At 40.8% G+C, this 19,155-nt stretch overlaps 1 protein-coding gene across 1 annotated transcript in view; it reads right to left on the reverse strand.

Annotated features, from left to right (window-relative positions):
• The window catches only part of TAFA2 (TAFA chemokine like family member 2), a 395,936-nt gene that overhangs the window by 91,061 nt on the left and 285,720 nt on the right, over positions 1-19,155 (reverse strand). The window contains exon 3 of the mRNA XM_077473533.1: positions 2,536-2,642. Coding sequence (XP_077329659.1) covers positions 2,536-2,641 — 106 coding nt within the window. The 5' untranslated portion in view covers position 2,642. The remainder of the gene's footprint in view (positions 1-2,535; positions 2,643-19,155) is intronic.

The raw sequence follows: 19,155 nt of genomic DNA on the forward strand, positions 1-19,155 counted from the left end.
ACAGGGCAGGTAAGTATAACATGTTTGTTATTTTTAGAGAAAAAAACGAGACTTTACAATCACTTTAAAGCTATAATGTACAATCCAGAGTAGAAAAAAAATATTGTACATATCCAGCCAGTCAAAGTCCACTGGTACATTTAACCAGAGGATTAGAGGGTCTTTACAGATGGGAGCTCAAAATTAACGGTGTATTTGCCGATGCTGCAAATAAGACAGTAGGAAATCTCCCATATAGCCACGTCAGCGACAGGGGGCTATATTACTAAAGTCAGATTATATAATGGTAGGAGATTCAAAAGAATGGAAAGTGAAGGTGAAAGACAAAGAAAGGATAAAAAGGGGGGGGGGGAGAGGGATCCCATGGACTGCATGGGCAAATAACCATGCCACCTATAGCAAGGAGGAGTTTAACAATCAATATGCATATCGAGATTCCAGGAGCTTCAAACCTTTTTGAACCATTTGCCTGAATCCTGAAGAAATGCTGGCAATTTATTCATGGGTCATAATCCATGACATTCTGCTGAACCTGATAAACGAAGACTAAAGCCTTCTTCCACAATCTAGTGCTTAATCATTTGGCTGCTTAAAAGATAAAAAAACATCAGTCTCTGAGTAGTTTGAGACACCTTCTCAACTGGTTCATTCAACAGCGCCACAATTACCCATGGCAATTGTGGAATGGACACTACAATGACCCACCTCAAATGTGAAAGAACTCTGTTCCAAAAACCCCATAAGCATGGGTATTCCCACCAGATATGTAACATTGTACCTTGTGCGTGACATCCTCTAAAGCTGAGCGACAAAATACTCAGGTGTAGTTTCAACAAACCAGAGGGGATCAATTATCATCTGATACAACGTTCACATTGGCCTAAATCAGTGATGCCTGTATTCAAGATGCCTGTATAAGAGAATTGGAAACAGTCATCCCAGGATTCTATCTCTTTCTGAAGGGCCAGTTTAGCATCCCATTCTCTTATATAAGGTAGTTTAGTAGGGTTGTCTAACAATAGCCCATAAATGGTGGAAATTCCCCCTCTCTGACCCATATCTTGTGTGCACCATTTCTTGTTATGTATGGCCCCAGGAAATGTGGTAGTGTCTGGACACCATAGCAAGTTATATTTAATAAAATTGGAAGGTTTCCAATGCGGGAACTTTCAGAGTTTCTCTACAATGCCATAGGGTAAACAGTACCCTGTGGGTAAAAAAAAGTCATAAACCCTTATTCAGCCATCACTGAAAGGTCGTCGGGTCCATGTCTGGGGGAAAAGCTGGATTGTCAAAGAGAGCCACTAGTGGGTGAAATTATGAGATAAGAATAGTATTGTTTCACACTTTATCTCACTCCACAAAATGGGTTTGAAAATGCCAGGACTAACATGGGGGGGAGGATGTACTGTTTTGCGGGTTTGCAATTTGGTTATAGTAACCTATCTTTTATGTTACAAGCACTAGTCTAGCAGGGCACAAGAGAATAGGCAATGACAATTTGATAAATGTGTATTTTGCCATGTAACCCCCAAATGGCACATAGTTCAGCTTCAGACATATTGACATATTGACATAAAGCAAAACAGGTGAAAACAGCCACAGACCAGATTAAAGCACAATTGACAATAACCAGCCCCGTGCCAGAATTAAAACATAGATGTCCTTAACCCCATTAGTCAGAGTCTTTAAACACTGCCAATGGTGTTATGACATAAATGTCCTGTTGCAAATATTTATAACCAGTCTCGTGGGGAATACTTATCTGTCAAACTGAGAACAGTGACTTGTAATAGTATACTGATGGGTTAAATGTCATGAAATTTCCATAATTCTTGCTATGATGGAGTTATAGTCATAAAAATAGTGATTACACTGACGTATGAGAAGACACTTAGACATCAAACATGGATGTGCTACAATGTTCAGCAGACAAATTAATCACATTAGGTGTCCTAAGCAATACATTTTCATCAAATTTAGTCTTTATCAACTAACATTTTCATCCTGTTCATTAAAATATTAGCTGTTGGATTGTAAAACCTGCTCGCTTGGACATATTCATATAATAAGAAAAGCTGGCATTCAGGGTGTTTTTGCTAAGCATTATAAAAGCACTTCAACGCCCCTTCAGCATATCCCGCAGACCATTTGATTGGTTGTTTATTTTGTAAACACCCTCTTCAGAGTTGCAATTGGAGGTTACAGTTGACCTGTCCTGGTGACTATCACTCTCAGTCCCCTGAAGGTTGGACTATCATCCTGTGAGTTGGAAAATCCCTGTACAGGTTGAGACAGAGCGCAATTCAACCAAACTACACTTGGGCTTTAATTTAAAATCTGATACAAAACTGCATAGTTGAAGGTTTTATTTAAAAACAAACAGATTTGACAGCAGAGCTTTAACAACTAAGGACTTTTGGCAGTAGCTTTAAAAAAATATAAATATATTGTTGGGCTTTAAAATTGTGTTCATGCAACTTTCACATCTTCCAAAGCTAAAAATATTTACAGGTAATAAAGAAGCCTATTTACCTTTTTGGTGAATTGCTCCAGTTGTCAGCTTTCCCCAGATGGTTCCAATAAATATTATCATAAGAATTGTCCCCTTTGTTGCCTTCTGCAGATATCTTTTATTCATTCTGTTACAATAATTGAAATTATACTTTAGCAATTATCAAATCTATAGAATTCACAGTTAAACAGATAGGCATTTTGTATATTTTATTCAAAATTAATAAATATTCGGTCATACAGGCAATTATCAGGAACAGAAATGTATCTGCCACTGAGTAGTTGAATAGTAAATAAACCAGAAAATAATTTTTTGTTAAAAAAAAAAAGGCAGTGAACACATAAACTTGTGTAGATAGTGTTGAGGTGGGTAATGAAGCCAGGATCCTGCCAAAACAGTTGTAATGCAAATGACAGACTCGCATTCTCTGGCACAGTACATTGCTTGGAAGGTGACCCCACTATTCACTGTTGATGCTCTTCAGCTTCCTGTGTCACCTTCTTTTCTAATGCCTGGTAATTGAATAATGAATGGATATCACCAAACAATATTCTCTCTAGCACACCACTCACTGCTCACCACTTACATAATAAGTAACCTGATACAAGTTACAGTATACTGAAATAAAAGATATCATGCAATACAGTCATGCAGGATTCACTCCTTCCAATCTCAAATCTTTTTTTCTGGGGCACAGAGATGTATTGCAGTTCATGTTTTAGAATATATAAAGCCAATATTTTTGATAGTGTGGGGAAAAATTAAAACCTCTGTTTTCTCTGCTCTCCGGGGACCCCTTTAAGGTTTTCCTCACTTGCTTTATTAGTGACAGTGGCTTTATCATACTTTAAAAACGTATTAAAAAAAGTAACATGTTGGCTTCCACTGCTGATCGTTCCTTCTGAAAATGCTAGTCGCTTGGCTTTCAGACAAATCCAAATGGTTTCACATTTTGTAAGTCATTGACCCAGAGGAACTTTTCACGCAGTGTAGTTAGAACCTTTGACTGCATACATGTGAGAGTTTAGTTGGGACAGAAATCATTGAAACCAGAGAATCAGCATGATGGGAAGACAATCAGCAATCTAAGAATATGGCCAGCAATGAAAACCTACATATATTCTGGAGGCAGGTGTTCTTTAACAGCGATAATATGCCAGTAACATATTCAAAAAAGGTTTATCAGAGTTTCCAGGATAAACATTATTCAAGCGACCAAGCATTGTATAGAAAGTGACTTCAATTATTTCAGTTATTATCTTGAATGTATTCCAGTAATTATCTGTGAAACACATTTTGAGCAACTTACTGTACATGGAAAATTAATCGGATTTTACTGGGTCTGCATTTGTGACAGAAGTAATTAACAAGTTGATTCACTGGAATAATAATCCATCCATATTACTTAACTTTTGGATAATCCTTGAATTTTTTAAATACATATGTCAGAATGATGTTGTAAGGGTTTACTGGAGTATTTCAGGATGCTTTTATAGCATTTAATACAAGGATAAATCTGTAAAGCCTATTTGGTAAATCTTTAGCAAAATGTGTAGTTTATAAATTTAGACATGGTGAATACTGCCAACTGCAATTTGTTTAATCCATCTCCTGAAACAATTTCTTTACAGCCTTATTTTACCCATGTTTAAAGTAAAAAAAAACAAACATTGTTTCATCCTAAGGTTGAATTGAATTAAAAATGGAACTTTGAAGGGGTTCAAGCGGAGACAGAATATATAGGGGATCCATCAAGGAGTAATAAAGAAAGGTGGGAGAAATGTATACAGCTATATAAGTTACAAGCTAAAGTTAATGCTAAAAGATTTTTCTTCAGAAATCAGCAGAATTATAAACAAGGGAATCAAGCGAATAAATTATTAGCCCATATGGTTAAACAACAATCAACATCATTGGCAGTATCTAAAGTTAGAAATAGAGCATGGGAGTTGGTATATGTGATGAATGAGATCATTAAAGTGGAGTTCCACCCAAAAAAAAACATGCCACATTTGGCATGTAATTTTTTGGAGGGGAACCGGTAACCTAATTTTAGAGGGTCCCAGCTCCCACTTCCTCTCTGTACACCACGGCACCGGAAGGGAGATCACCTCTCCCCCCTCCCTCTCAGCAATCATCTGGGACACATCACAGGTCCCAGATGATTGCCTGGCCAGCTTGCCGCAGAGAGGAGGGGGAGTCGAGCAGGGCTTAGTTCCCCCGCATTGCTGGACCCTGGGACAGGTAAGTAACCAATTATTAAAAGTCAGCAGCTAGCCCCGAAACAATTTACCCCCTTCCTGACTAGAGCACTGTTTGCGATTCGGCACTGCATCACTTTGGCCGCGTACACACGGGCGGACTGTTCGCCCAACTTTGTCCGCTGAACAGTGTTTGGGCGGACAGTCCGCTCGTGTGTGGGCTTTCAGCGGACAGTTTCAGCGGACAGTTGGACGGACAAGGTTTTTCGGAAATTCCGTAAAACTGTCCACTGAAACCTTGTTTCAGCGAACAGTCCGCTCGTGTGTAGGCTTGTTCGTCAAACGAAGTTGCGCGCATGCTCAGAAAGGATTTTCACGCCGAAAGCTATAATGCAGTGTATAGGACGTCGTATTTTTCGTCCCGTCGTACGTGCCGTTCACGTCATCGCGCACCGTTTCAGCAAACTGTTCGTCCGTCGTGTGTGGCCATGTCCGTCCATGCTAAGTTTGAGCGGACTGTTTGCTGAAACTGTTGGACGGACAAAGTTGGGCGAACAGTCCGCGCGTGTGTACGCGGCCTTTAACTAACAATTGCACGGTTGTGCGACGTGGCTCCCAAACAAAATTGACGTCCATTTTTTTCCACAAAAAGAGCTTTCTTTTGGTGGAATTTGATCACCCCTGTGGTTTTTATTTTTTGCGCTATAAACAAAAAAAGTGTCAATTTTGAAAAAAACACATTATTTTTTACTTTTTGCGATAATAAATATCCCCCAAAAATATATAAAAAAACTATTTTTGTCCTCAGTTTAGGCCGATACGTATTCTTCTACATATTTTTGGGGGAAAAAAATCACAATAAGCGATTATTGATTGGTTTGCGCAAAAGTTATAGCGTTTACAATATAGGGGATAGTTTTATGGCATTTTTATTAATATATATATATATATATATATATATATATATATATATATATATATATATATATATATATATATATATATATATATATTTTTTTTTTTTAAATGGCAGCAATTAGCGATTTTATCGTTACTGTGACATTATGGCAGACACATCAGACATTTTTACACATGTTTGGGACCATTGTCATTTATACAGCAATCCATGCTATACAAATGCACTGATTCCTGTGTAAATGACACTGGCGGTGAAGGGGTTAACCAGCAGGTGGCAGTGTAGGGGTTAAGTGTGTCCTAGGGGCATGTTGCTAACTGTGGGGGGTGTGGCTGTGTTGTGTACATCACTGATCTCTGCTCCAATCACAGGGAGCAGAGATCAGTGTCACTTGTTGCTAGGCAGAATTGGGAAATGCTTGTTTACTATAGCATCTCCCCAGTCTTCCTCTCCGTGAGGCTTTCGCGGGTATCCCCGCGACGATCTGTGGGACCCGCGACCTGAATCACAGAGCTTCCCACGGGCGCGTGTGCGCACCTCCCGCCGCCTCTTAAAGGGCAACTTACTGGTATGCGATTTTGCCTGTATGTGCACTTCTGCTGACGTATATTGGCATGAGGCGGTCGGAAAGCGGTTAATTTCTTTTTTTAAAGCAGAACTCCTCTTTAAATGTTTCCATGAGTATTATGTCTCTATGTATAGGACAAGGCTAACTTGCACAGACAGGGAGATAGACAGCGCAATATATGGATGAAATTGAATATCCTAAAATGATGGAAGAACAAGTTAGTATGATGGATAAGATTACAGAAGTGGAAGTATGGCATGCTGTGAGAATATTAGCATCAGGCAAATCAGCTGGCCCCCGACGGGACTCCATAGGATGTATATAATCGATACATAGAAATTCTAGTACCGATTCTAACTAGAATGTATACAGAAGCCTTCAGGCTGGAATTTTTTTGCCAGATTCAATATATGAGGCTTTGGTGGTGCTTATGCCAAAGCCAGACAAAGATCTAAGGGAATGTGCCTTGTATAGGCCAATTTCATTGGTAACAGTGATTATAAAATACTGGCGAAGATCTCAGCGGAAAGGCTTAATAACATAATTTTATCAATCATTCATAGTGATTAATTGGCTTTATGCCAGGAAAGTCAAGGTCAATTAATATAAGAATACGGCCGCGTACACACGCGGGGACTGTTCGCTGAAACTGTCCGCTGAAACCAAGTTTCAGCGGACAGTCCGCTCGTGTGTGGGTTTTCAGCGGACAGTTTCAGCGAACAGTCCGCTGAACAAGGTTTTTCGGAAATTCCGAAAAACTGTCCGCTGAAACCTTGTTTCAGCGGACAGTCCCCGCGTGTGTAGGCTTGTTCGTCAAACAAAGTTGCGCGCATGCTCAGAAAGGATTTTCACCCCGAAAGTTATAATGCAGTGTATAGGACGTTGTATTTTTCGTCCCGTCGTACGTGCCGTTCACGTCATCGCGCACGGTTTCAGCAAACTGTTCGTACGTCGTGTGTGGCCATGTCCGTCCATGCTAATTTTGAGCGGACTGTTTGCCGAAACTGTTTGACGGACAAAGTTGGGCGAACAGTCCCCGCGTGTGTACGCGGCCTAACACAACTGATGGCACAAACTAAGGAATACATACCAGAGTCGAGTGCCCTGGCATCATTGGATATGGCCAGGGCATTTGACTCTATTGAATGGTTGTATTTACAGAAATCATTGGAACAGTTTGGTTTCTGAGAAAGATTTAAAAAATGGATAGCTATAATGCCCTATCAATCTCATTCAACTCTTTTGGTGAATGGCTTAATGTCATCCACGATAAGTTTAAAGAGAGGGACAAGACAGGGATGTCCTCTATCTCCCCATCTTTTTGCTTTAGCAATAGAGACGCTTGCTTTGAGGTTTAGGAACATAAAGGAATAGTAATGGGAAATAGGAAGGGGGTCATTGGTCTTTATGCGGATGATATAATACTGTATATGGGGGATACACTAGGGGTAGACTGATAACTCATGGGGCCCCCGGGCAATAGGAGATCATGGGGCCCCCAAGTTTAAAGATCAACACACAGCAGCTATCTTTGTGATGCAACATTAATGTGGCAGGGCTGTGTGGAGAGGCACCAATTTTGGTGAAGTATCAGGAGTCACAATTGACCCCTGAAGTCTCATTTTGGAGACAAAGAAAGGGACTGAGGACACATCCCCAGTCCCTTTATCTTTAGCCTTAGCTACACTGCAGATTAATAAACAGGAGACAGAGGCTCCTGCCCATTTTTGCACTGAAGCATAGGAAACAGATTACCTGCAGCTGTTGCTTGCTGGAGAGAAAAAGAGGGGGTCCTATGGAGGTTATAACCTGCAGATAGTGGGCAGTATACAGTGGTGGGGAGCAGTGGGCAGTATGCTGGGGGAGGGGGCCAGTATACAGGGGGGAGAGGGGCAGTATACAGTGGTGGGGAGCAGGGAGCAGTATACAGGGGGAGCAGTATACTGGGGGAGGGGGCAGTATACAGAGGTGCCAGTATATGGGGGAGCAGTATACTTGGGGATGCAGTATACGAGGGAAGCAGGGCAGTATACAGTGGTGGGGAACAGGGAGCAGTATACAGTAGGAGGGGAGCAGTATACAGGGGGAGGGGCAGTGAGCAGTATACAGGGAGAGAGGAGCAGTATACAGGGTAGTGAGGGGCAGTATACAGGAGGAGAGGGCAGTGAGTAGTATACAGGGAGAGGGGGCAGTGAGCAGTATACATGGGAAGGGGGGCAGTATACAGGAAGAGGGGGCAGTATACAGGGGGATGGTATACAGGGGGCAGCAGTATACAGGAGGAGGGGGTCGGTGAGAAGTATACAGGGTAGAGAGGGGAAGTATACAGGAGGAGGGAGCAGTGAGTAGTATACAGGGGGAGGGGGCATTAAGCAGCATACAGGGGGATGGGAGCAGTATACAGGAGGAGGGGGCAGCATACAGGGGGTCGGTATACAGGGGGCAGCAGTATATAGGAGGAGGGGAGCAGTATACAGGAGGAGGGGGTTGGTGAGCAGTATACAGGGGGAGGGGGCAGTGAGCAGTATACAGGGGGAGGGGAGCATTATACAGGAGGACGAGGGGGATCAGTATACAGGAGGAGGAGGGGGCCAGTGAGCAGTATACAGGGAAAAGGGGCAGTGAGCAGTATACAGGGGGAGGGGGCAGTGAGCAGTATACAGGGGGAGGGGAGCAGTATACAGGAGAAAGGAGGCAGTATACAGGGGGAATAATATGCAGGGGGATCAGTATATAGAGGAGGAGGGGGCAATGAGCAGTATATAGGGGGAGCAGTATACAGGAGGAGAGGGCAGTGAGCAGTATACATGGGGGAGGGGAGCAGTATACAGGTGTAGGGGAGCAGTGAGCAATATACAGGGGGAAGCAAGAAATATACAGGAGGAGGGGGCAGTGAGCAGTATACCGGGGAGGGGGCAGCGAACAATATACAGGGGGAAGGGAGCAGTATACAGGAGGAGGAGGGGGTCAGTGAGCAGTATACAGGGGGAGGGGCAGTAAGCAGTATACAGGGGAGGGGGCAGTAAGCAGTATACAGGGGGAGGGGAGCAGTATACAGGAGGAGGGGGCAGTGAGTAGTATACAGGGGGAGGGGAGCAGTATACAGGAGGAGGGGGCCGTGAGCAGTATACAGGGGGGAGGAGAGCAGTATACAGAAGGAGGAAGGCAGTATACAGGGGGATAATATACAAGGGAGCAGTATACAGGAGGAGGGGGCAGTGAGCAGTATACAGTGTGAGGGGAGCAGTATACAGGGGGAGGGGGCAGTGATCAGTATACAGGGGGAGGGGAGCAGTAAACAGGAGGAGGGGGCAGTGAGCAGTATACAGGGGAGGGAATATAGAGTGTACTAACCACAGTAGGGGGCTGAAGCATTACAGATAGAGAGAATAGTTTTAGCAGTCACTTACCTTATGGATGTAGGGGAAGCCTTCCGTGGTCGCCATCTATGCTCCTTTTCCCAGTTATCACTTACAACAGACACCTGTGCATGTAAATTAAGGTGGCCACACCCCCGCCCACAAGCTTGGTCAGCCAGTGTAGAAGCTGCTGGCTGGGAGAGAGATTATTGGGTCTGTGAGGCTGCACTGCACCTGGGGAGATAGCTTGTAGCTCCCCTGGTTGCATAGATAGACATGCTCACATAGGTCCCCTGCAATATGGCAGAGGCCGCCGGGGTAGGAGGGGCAGCTAGGCAGCACATAGAGGAACCAAATCGTCCATTTATCTTCTGCCACCGCTGAATACCTGCAGGAGGAGACACAAGCATTCAACAGTGGCAGGAGATAAATGGACGGTTTGGTTCCTCTATGTGCTGCCTAGCCGCCCCTCCTACCCAGGCAGACCCATGTGTCTGTTTAGGATGTTTGGCATCAGTCAGGGGAGGGCCCCCTTACTGGCCCCGGGGGGCGTCCGATATGCCCAAATGGTCAGTCCGCCCCGAGACACACTAAACTCATTAACTGAAGCAGTGAAACCAATAAATATGTTTGGGAAATATTCAGGATTAAAAACCAATTGGTAAAAATCTGTTTTAATGCCACTAAGACATTGGAACAAATTAAAACGCAAGTTGGGGATATGGTCAAAGCTACCACTTTCAGTCGCAGAAAGAACACATTTAATTAAGACAGTAGTATTACCCAAATGTTTATATGTATTCTCAAATTTTTCAGTAGTTATACCAAAATCTATATTTGAAAAGTTAAACTCGCAATTTATAAAATTTATATGGGCTAATGCGAGATCCAAATATAAAATGGTGTGGAAATAAGCTAAGGGAATAGTAGGGTTTAGTGATATTCCCCAGGAAATTCCCAGCATTTGAACAGCTAAGAGGAAATCCACATGGAAATTTCTGGAAACAGAAAAGTGTGGTATGGAGATTTGCTCCTCGCATTTTTTGGTATCGTCAATAAATAATAACAAGAAGATACAATTGTATATAATGCACCAAATATATTTTAGCCCTATTAGACTATACAAAATCGGTAGAAGGCCAACATTAGAATGTTTGCGATGTGGGGGGGGCGTGGCCAGCGCATGAGCTGAATGGAAGCTCTGTGAGAGAGCTCCATGACACGAACGGGCATATTAGCGACAATTCACAGCGAATATCGGTAAAAAAGATACGAACTGAATCCGAAGGTGATGTCAAAAAAGCGGAAAGACGAACGGAAAATGAAAAAACTAACGACATTTTCCTCTCAGTCAGCGGGAGGGAGAAAAAAAGATGGCACAGATCCTCTCACAGCTGCTGTACCAGCAACAGCCTCCTCAGGGAGAGCGTACTACACTGACAGGCCTGATGCTGCTCTAGAAGAATCACCTCACAAAACACATCTGGAATCTCCTCATGAGGAAGATTACCTCAGCCCTACATGTCGCAGCCCGGCTAAAACTCGTATCAAACTGGATTTCACAGGCCAGGAGGTAAGCTATAAAATACCTCATATTAGTCAAGATAACACAGTCATAACTCCTATAGCTTCACCTATAGCCGCATTCCCCACTAATAACCAGCCTATTCTGGACACCCAATTAAAAGAAATGCTATTAACTTTACATACTTCGCTTCATACAGATATTTTACAACTCACAAATCAATTATCCAAAGCAGTGAACTCCTTAGGTGAAAGAGTACACACTATTGAGAACTCTATGGGAGACATGACCAATACTATTAATGATTTAATAGATGCTCATGAAGAAAATAAAGCTGAAAAAGAGTGGCTTAAATTTAAAATCGCAGATTTAGAAGACCGCTCAAGGAAGAACAATCTCAAAATCAGGGGTATCCCTGAAAATATACAGCAGTCTGATCTTAAAAAATATGCCACTGACTTATTCTCCAACTTGCTGCCAGCTATACCAGCCTTAGAGCTCACAATTGATCGTATCCATCGGATTCCGAAACCGTCATTTCTCCCTCCACAGATACCACGTGATGTACTACTTAGAGTACACTTCTACCATGTTAAAGAACAAATCCTATATAAAGTGTGACATCTAGGACAACTTCCACAACCATATAATACAATCCAGATTTATGCTGACTTGTCTAAACATACTCTAGATATGAGAAGACAACTTTCCACGATTACAAAAGCTCTGCGTAATCATAAAATTGAATACCGTTGGAAACAACCATCTAAACTACTGATACAGAAGAACGACACCTACCATACAATCACTTCTGTGGAACAAGGCATTAAGTTACTTCATGCATGGGGTATTATCCCCGAACCAACTCCACCAATCGGAGCTAAGAAGAATCCGGAGAAACTTACGCCACAATGGCATTAGCTTTCATTGACTAGATCCGGTCAAAATACAATCCTATCTATAGGAAACCGATCTATCAGCTTGCCCGCCGTGCCGTGTGATACTAAATCTTTGGAACAGCTGACCTTTGAACTAATTCCCCATTCTAATGTTGCAGTATACATTGAAATGTTTACCACTGCAAGTTAAGTTTAATGTTTGGTTATATTTTTGTTTGTGCTTTTACTTTTATTTTTTTCTTCACAGTATCCTATACACAACTCATAGCATTCAAAGGGACAGGTATGTTGTGAACCTACAAAATTTGAATCAAAACTTTTCAGTCACTAAATTTTTGGACATTCATAGTCATTTCAGATTACAGATTGTTCACATGGAAGTAGAATTTAAAGCTATTATTAGGCTAGTATGTACTTACTTTTTCCATCTTATTAATATCCTTTTATGAGTATAAAGTTAATCCATCCAGCAAAAAGAGCGTCAATGTGGCAAATGGCTAACACCCAGCGATGTCAAATATTGTGTATACAAGAAACCCTTTTCAAAACAGGCGCTATTCCCACTTGCACCCATAAGAACTTTCCTCACATATTTACAGCATCAGGCCAACAGAAAAAAAGAGGAGTACTTATTGCCATACATCATTCAGTTAATTTTCAATTGCATGAATCTATTGTAGATACCAATGGACGATACCTCATATTAATATGTACCATTGATAATACACTTACTACATTGGTAAATGTGTATGCGCCTAATAAAAGGCAATCCCATTTTCTGAATGGCCTGATGAGAAAAATAGGTAAATGCCGAAAAGGTGCCTTAATAATTTGTGGAGACTTCAACATAATACATGAACAAGAACTAGACACTTCTAATCCCAAAACCAGAACCAACTGTGCACTTACATTTTTTTTGAATAAAAGCGATCTCTATGATGTATGGAGATGCCATCATCCTGGAGATCGTGAATACACATATCATTCCCTGGTACATAATACCTATACTCGTATCGATTATATTTTTTACGGATAAGTGGTTATTGCAGCGGGTGAGGGAGTCTGACATTGCACCCATCACTTGGACTGATCATGCCCCAATTAGTATGACTATTCTACCTAAACACTCTCAAACGACCCATTTTCTATGGAGAACAAATGCATATCTTATCAAAATGCCTACCTATGCTACAGCTATACAAAACCAGATAACTGAATTCTTTAAATATAATGTGGGATCGGTGTCAGACTCCGCCACCCTATGGGGTGCTCATAAAGCATTTAGTAGGGGAATCCTAATGCAACTGAATGCTCAATTCAGGAAAAATAAAACGAAACTCATTGAGAAACTTACTGCTGACATTAAAACATTAGATTCCCAAAACCAATCTCATCCATCACAACAACTGAAAACTAAACTACAAATATTACGACAGGAACTCAGAACGACTTTATTGGATACCTTTGAAAAACATACTAGAAAACGTAAAGCTAAATATTACCATACTAGCAACAAAGCAGGAAAAAACATGGCACTTCGGATCAAAGGCAGATATTCCAAATCAAAGATTCCATATCTATACCACCCTATTATTAGAGAAAAATTGCAAGACCCCCAAGACATAGCGAATGCATTTAGCTGTTATTATAGCTCCCTTTACAAGCTTGAAGATGATTCTCAAACTCCCACACCTACCCCAAAGATAATAAGTGATTTCTTAGATACTATTAGTCTCCCATCTTTAACTACTGATCAAATCTCTGATCTTAAGGTCCCATTTTCAGTGGAAGAAATTGCTAGAACTATAGACTCCCTGCCCAACAATAAATCTCCGGGCCCAGATGGAATGATAGGAGAATACTATAAATTACTTCGAGATATACTGGCTCCCCACTTATGCTCACTTTTTAACGAAGCGGCATCCAAATCAGAATTTCCGGCTGAGATGCTTCAGGCCTTGATCATAACACTGCCGAAACCAGGCAAAGATCCCAATGCTTCCCAAAATTTCAGACCGATTTCATTATTGAACATTGACATCAAAATATACACCAAAGCAATAGCGAATCGACTGATGAACTACATACCAGACCTCATTCACAAAGATCAATCTGGCTTTACTAAAGGTCGACAATCTTCAGATGCAACAAGACGTCTGATTGATATTATACACTTCACTGAGAGACATCAAACGCCTTCTCTGCTCCTTTCTTTGGATGCAGAGAAGGCGTTTGATAGGGTCCATTGGGGCTATTTACAGTCAGTGCTTTTAAAATTCGGCTTTCATGGAAATATTTTATCGGCAATTTTTGCACTGTATAAGGGCCCCTCAGCGAGAGTATACACAAATGATATGATGTCTAGGCCCTTTGGCATCTCGAATGGAACACGACAAGGTTGCTCCTTATCTCCTTTAATATTTAATTTAGCCATCGAACCTCTAGCAGAACGTATACGATCTGACACAAAACTATCTGGTATAAAAATTGGGCAAATAGATAATAAAATAAGTCTGTTCGCAGATGACATAGTGCTTATAGTGTCTGATCCTATTTCATTTCTCCCGAATCTCCAAAATATACTAACGACATTTGGAGCAGCATCATATTATAAAATTGAAGTAACTGATCAATTCAATCTATTATTATTATTATCAGTCATGTATTACTTTGTCTAATCCCTATAGTCTAGCTATCAATCAATACGGCAAGCACATGTTATCGTTAATATCACAATACTACCACCATTGGCTATGAAATCAACACACGGTCTAAGGTCAATTAAATCTCATTTATTTCCCAAGGAAATAAGAAAACGTGCATCAAGTATCAGTAGAAGTTACAATAATACATAGCATACAATCAAAGTGCAATATAAGCCTTATACTTATCGATCCTTGTGACTGGATCTCCTGATGGAATAGAGAGAGGGGCTGAACTCATGGTTGCAACCCTTTTTGTTAAACATACCTCAGCCATACCACACCCCATAGCCCATCCTACTTTTCCCGTAGACCAATCAGCGTCTCTGGGGCGTTTCCTCCCCCAGGCTAATTACCTCGTACAGTCCTGCCATACTTGGCCTCTGGGGGGCAGTGTCTGCCCATGAATTGCAACTGCTCCGACTGGATTGCCATCTTGTGGCTCGATCTCGGACGCCCCACCAGCTGTCCTTTGTTCTTGCAGACAAGTCGGCACCATATTGTCTTTGAAGTTCAGTACATTCCAGGTGGGCTGAATAGAACTCATTCTGCTATTCAAATTGTGTCACATTCCTTGCTTTTAAACATGTGACACTGCCTGGCATCAATATGGCTGAGTTCGGCTGTACAAACAGCTGTGTAGATGTATAATATTAATTCCTGGCTGATTCCAACAAAAATCAATGAAACTAAGTCCCATATTTCAGACCTAGGATTAGATAACACAACCAGGCAGTTATTGTCTAATAAATACCCCTACCACTGGAAAGACGAGGGGATTTCTTACATAGGAATCACTCTCACTAACAAAACAAAACAGTTATTTAAAACAAACTTTTTACCATTTAAGAAACATTTTGAAACAGATCTGACAACACTTAGTAAATTCGAATTTACATGGGCTGGTCGCCTGGCAGCTTTCAAAATGATGACCATACCAAAATTATTATATCAACTCAGGTCCCTTCCAATATGTATCCCTAAATACTACTTTAAATCCTTACAAAGCAGTTTGGGAAAATATCTATGGAATGGCAAAAAATCCCGTTGCGCATACCATATACTAATTAAACATAGAAATATAGGTGGTGCGACCGTACCTGATCTACAGGATTATTATGACGCAACTCTTTTGACCCAATTGCAAGAACGGTTCTTACCTACTCCTAAAACTTTATGGGGACAAATTGAGAAAGACATCCCACGACAGCCTAATATGCAATTCTGGTTACTTAGTAGGAAAATTAAGTCCACAATTACAGCTCAATACCCACCAACGGTGAAAGCGACGCTACACTCTTGGCAGAGAATCATCACATACAAATGGGATAAAACTCCAATCACGGTGTTAAACCCTCCTCTAACAATTATACCAACATTAATTCCTGGCGTACAAATACACGACTGGAATTTGGGTCGGGATATCAAACTTGGTTCCTTCTTCCAACAGGGCTCATTAAAGTCTTTTTCTCAGTTAAGTAATGAATTACAGCTTCCGAATTCTGAGCGATCTACATATATTCGAATAGAAAAGTGTCTGCTACACAATCCACAACTCAGAGCTTCAATCCCGGTTAAAATATGGTCTTTCCTCAATAACCATGCCACCTCACAGAAAGGAGTAGCTACAATATACCCAATTCTAGGGGAAAAAAACATACCCAGCAAACTACCTTCCTTCCTTAAATGGGAAAAAGATTTGGGGCAAGACTTTTCAATTAAACAATGGATGGCTTCCCTACGAAGCATATATAGGGCCACTGCATGTGTTACACTATGGGAATTGGCACAAAAAATTGTTCAAAGACAATACCTGACTCCACATATCCTAGCAAAATTCAAGGGGAACTCGTCACCTAATTGCTGGAGAAATTGTACCCAATTGGGGACCCTATTTCCCTATTATTATGTGGGACTGCCCAAGCTTACATAACTACTGGCAGGCAATCTCCCATTTACTCACTTCCGTAACAGGTATTGTCCTTCAACTTTCACCAGAACTAGCCATTCTGAATATGAATTTACATACGATTCCCAAACAATATCGTAAAGTAGTAACACATATACTTTTAGCTGCGAGACTATCCATAACTTGAAAATGGAAAACTGACTCTCTTCCTACTATGACAGAAGTTATAGAATTAACCCAACTCCACCACTCCTACGAATTGTTATTTCCTACTGACAAATCCCTATATATTAAGGAACAACAACTATGGGAACCTTGGAGTACATGGTACAGAAATTATACTTCCACAATTTAGATAATGCTGATTCTTTAATCATATAGAAGAAAGAACTCCTGTGTGTTTTAATATTTTTTTTTGGATGGCTTTAAAAATAATTTCATAACAAAGTGACAAATATATCACATGTTTGTTTATCTGAATTGAGCTGCGGAGTAAGAATAGATCTTTATTTTCCTTCATAAAAGATAACTACTGTGTTTGAATTTCCTTTAGGATGTTGGACTAGGTACTCCAAGACACAGATAGATCCCTGTGAGGGGTGTCTTGGGGTCCATAAGTGGCCATTATCCATATCGCTATTTATAAATCTTACAATAATTATATTACGGACTTTATTATACAAATTCTAAGAGACTTACTCTTGTTCGAGTCCCTTTATGACTATGAATATTAGATACTTGGGAATACTACTTTATTCTTTATTGTGGATTATTTGTTTATATGCTATATTGTGCTGAGAAAACCCTGTCACTATATTATACTGTGTTATGTTACTTTTATTACTATATATTATTTTTTTTTTGTTTTGTAACCCTTGTTGTAACTAACTCTGCTAAAAATCTCAATAAAAACATTTGAAAAGAATGTTTGCGATGTAACCACTTTCAGACCGGACCAATTTGCTGGTCAAAGACCAGACCACTTTTTGCGATTCCGCACTGCGTCACTTTAACTGACAATTGCGCGGTCGTGCGACGTGGCTCCCAAACTAAATTGACGTCCTTTTTTCCCACAAGTAGAGCTTTCTTTTGGTGGTATTTGATCATCCCTGCGGTTTTTATTTTTTGCGCTATAAACAAAAATAGAGCGACAATTTTGAAAAAAACGCATTATTTTTTACTTTTTGTTATAATAAATATCCCCCAAAAATATATAAAAAAACATTTTTTTCCCTCAGCTTAGGCCGATGTGTATTCTTCTACATATTTTTGGTAAAAAAAATCACAATAAGCGATTATTGATTGGTTTGCGCAAAAGTTATAGCGTTTACAAAATAGGGATAGTTTTATAGCATTTTTATTAATAATTTTTTATTATTTTTTTTTTTACTAGTAATGGCGGCGATCTGCGATTTTTATTGTGACTGCGACATTGTGGGGGACCCATCGGACATTTTTGACACATTTTTGGGACCATTGTCATTTATACATTAATCACTGCTATATAAATGCAGTGATTCCTGTGTAAATGACACTGGCAGTGAAAGGGTTAACCAGTGGGTGGCAGTGTAGGGGTTAAGTGTTCCTAGGGGTGTGTTACTAACTGTGGGGGGGTTGGGCTTTCATTTAGTGTACACTGATCTCTGCTCCAATCACATGGAGCAGAGATCAGCGTCACTAGTTGCTAGGCAGAATGGAAAAATGTTGTTTACACAGCATTTCCTCCATTCGGCCGCTCCGTGAGACGATCGCGGGGATGCCCGCGGCGATCGAGTCCGCGGGTCCCGTGACCGGACTCACGGGGGTCCCGACCAGCGCGGGAGCGCGCCGCCGCCGGCGCGCTCCCGATGGCAGGGCGGCATCAAATATTGGACGTACCTGTACGCCAATATGCCTGAACCGTGCCATTCTGTCGACGTACATCGTCGTGCGCTGGTCGGGAAATGGGTAATCAAGATGAAGCGGATTTCTGCTGTTTGATTTCATCATGTAAGGAGGTAATGGGATATAGAGTTAAGTAATAAGAAATGTTCTGAAACGACTAAAAAGACCGGTGCCTTGTACCCCTAAATTATGTTTGCTGGGGGTGATGAATGATGAAGAATGGTCAGGATATATAAAGGTTTTATTACAAAAAAACCTTTTTCAGGCTTGAAAGCAAATTGCTAAATGATGGATGCAATTGATAACTCCATCTATCAAAGAATATGCAGTTAATCATATTATAGCATATGAAAAAGTTATGTATGAAAGTAGGGCAAACCTACAGAAATATCTGAGAATTTGGAGTAAATAGTGTAGTATGGAAAGGGTTAGTGAGAGACAGTGTAGATATACAGAATGATTGATGTAGAAAATTGTACATTTATTTTTTATTATGTATCATTATGTATGTTTTTATGCAATAAAGAGTATGAAAAAAATGGATCTTTAGCATCCTAATTTGCTATGTTAAATGTTTTTATTTTATAATAAAGAGTCAATTCACTCAAAACAGATATTTATATAAGGGGTGGCCAGTAAGTACTCCACCCTTTGCCATGGAGCCTTCTGGGTTTTTT

This window comes from Lithobates pipiens, unplaced genomic scaffold (genome assembly GCF_037356315.1).
Source record: "Lithobates pipiens isolate NorthernLeopardFrog02 unplaced genomic scaffold, aLitPip1_a1.2 Scaffold_8, whole genome shotgun sequence".
NCBI lineage: Eukaryota > Metazoa > Chordata > Amphibia > Anura > Ranidae > Lithobates > Lithobates pipiens.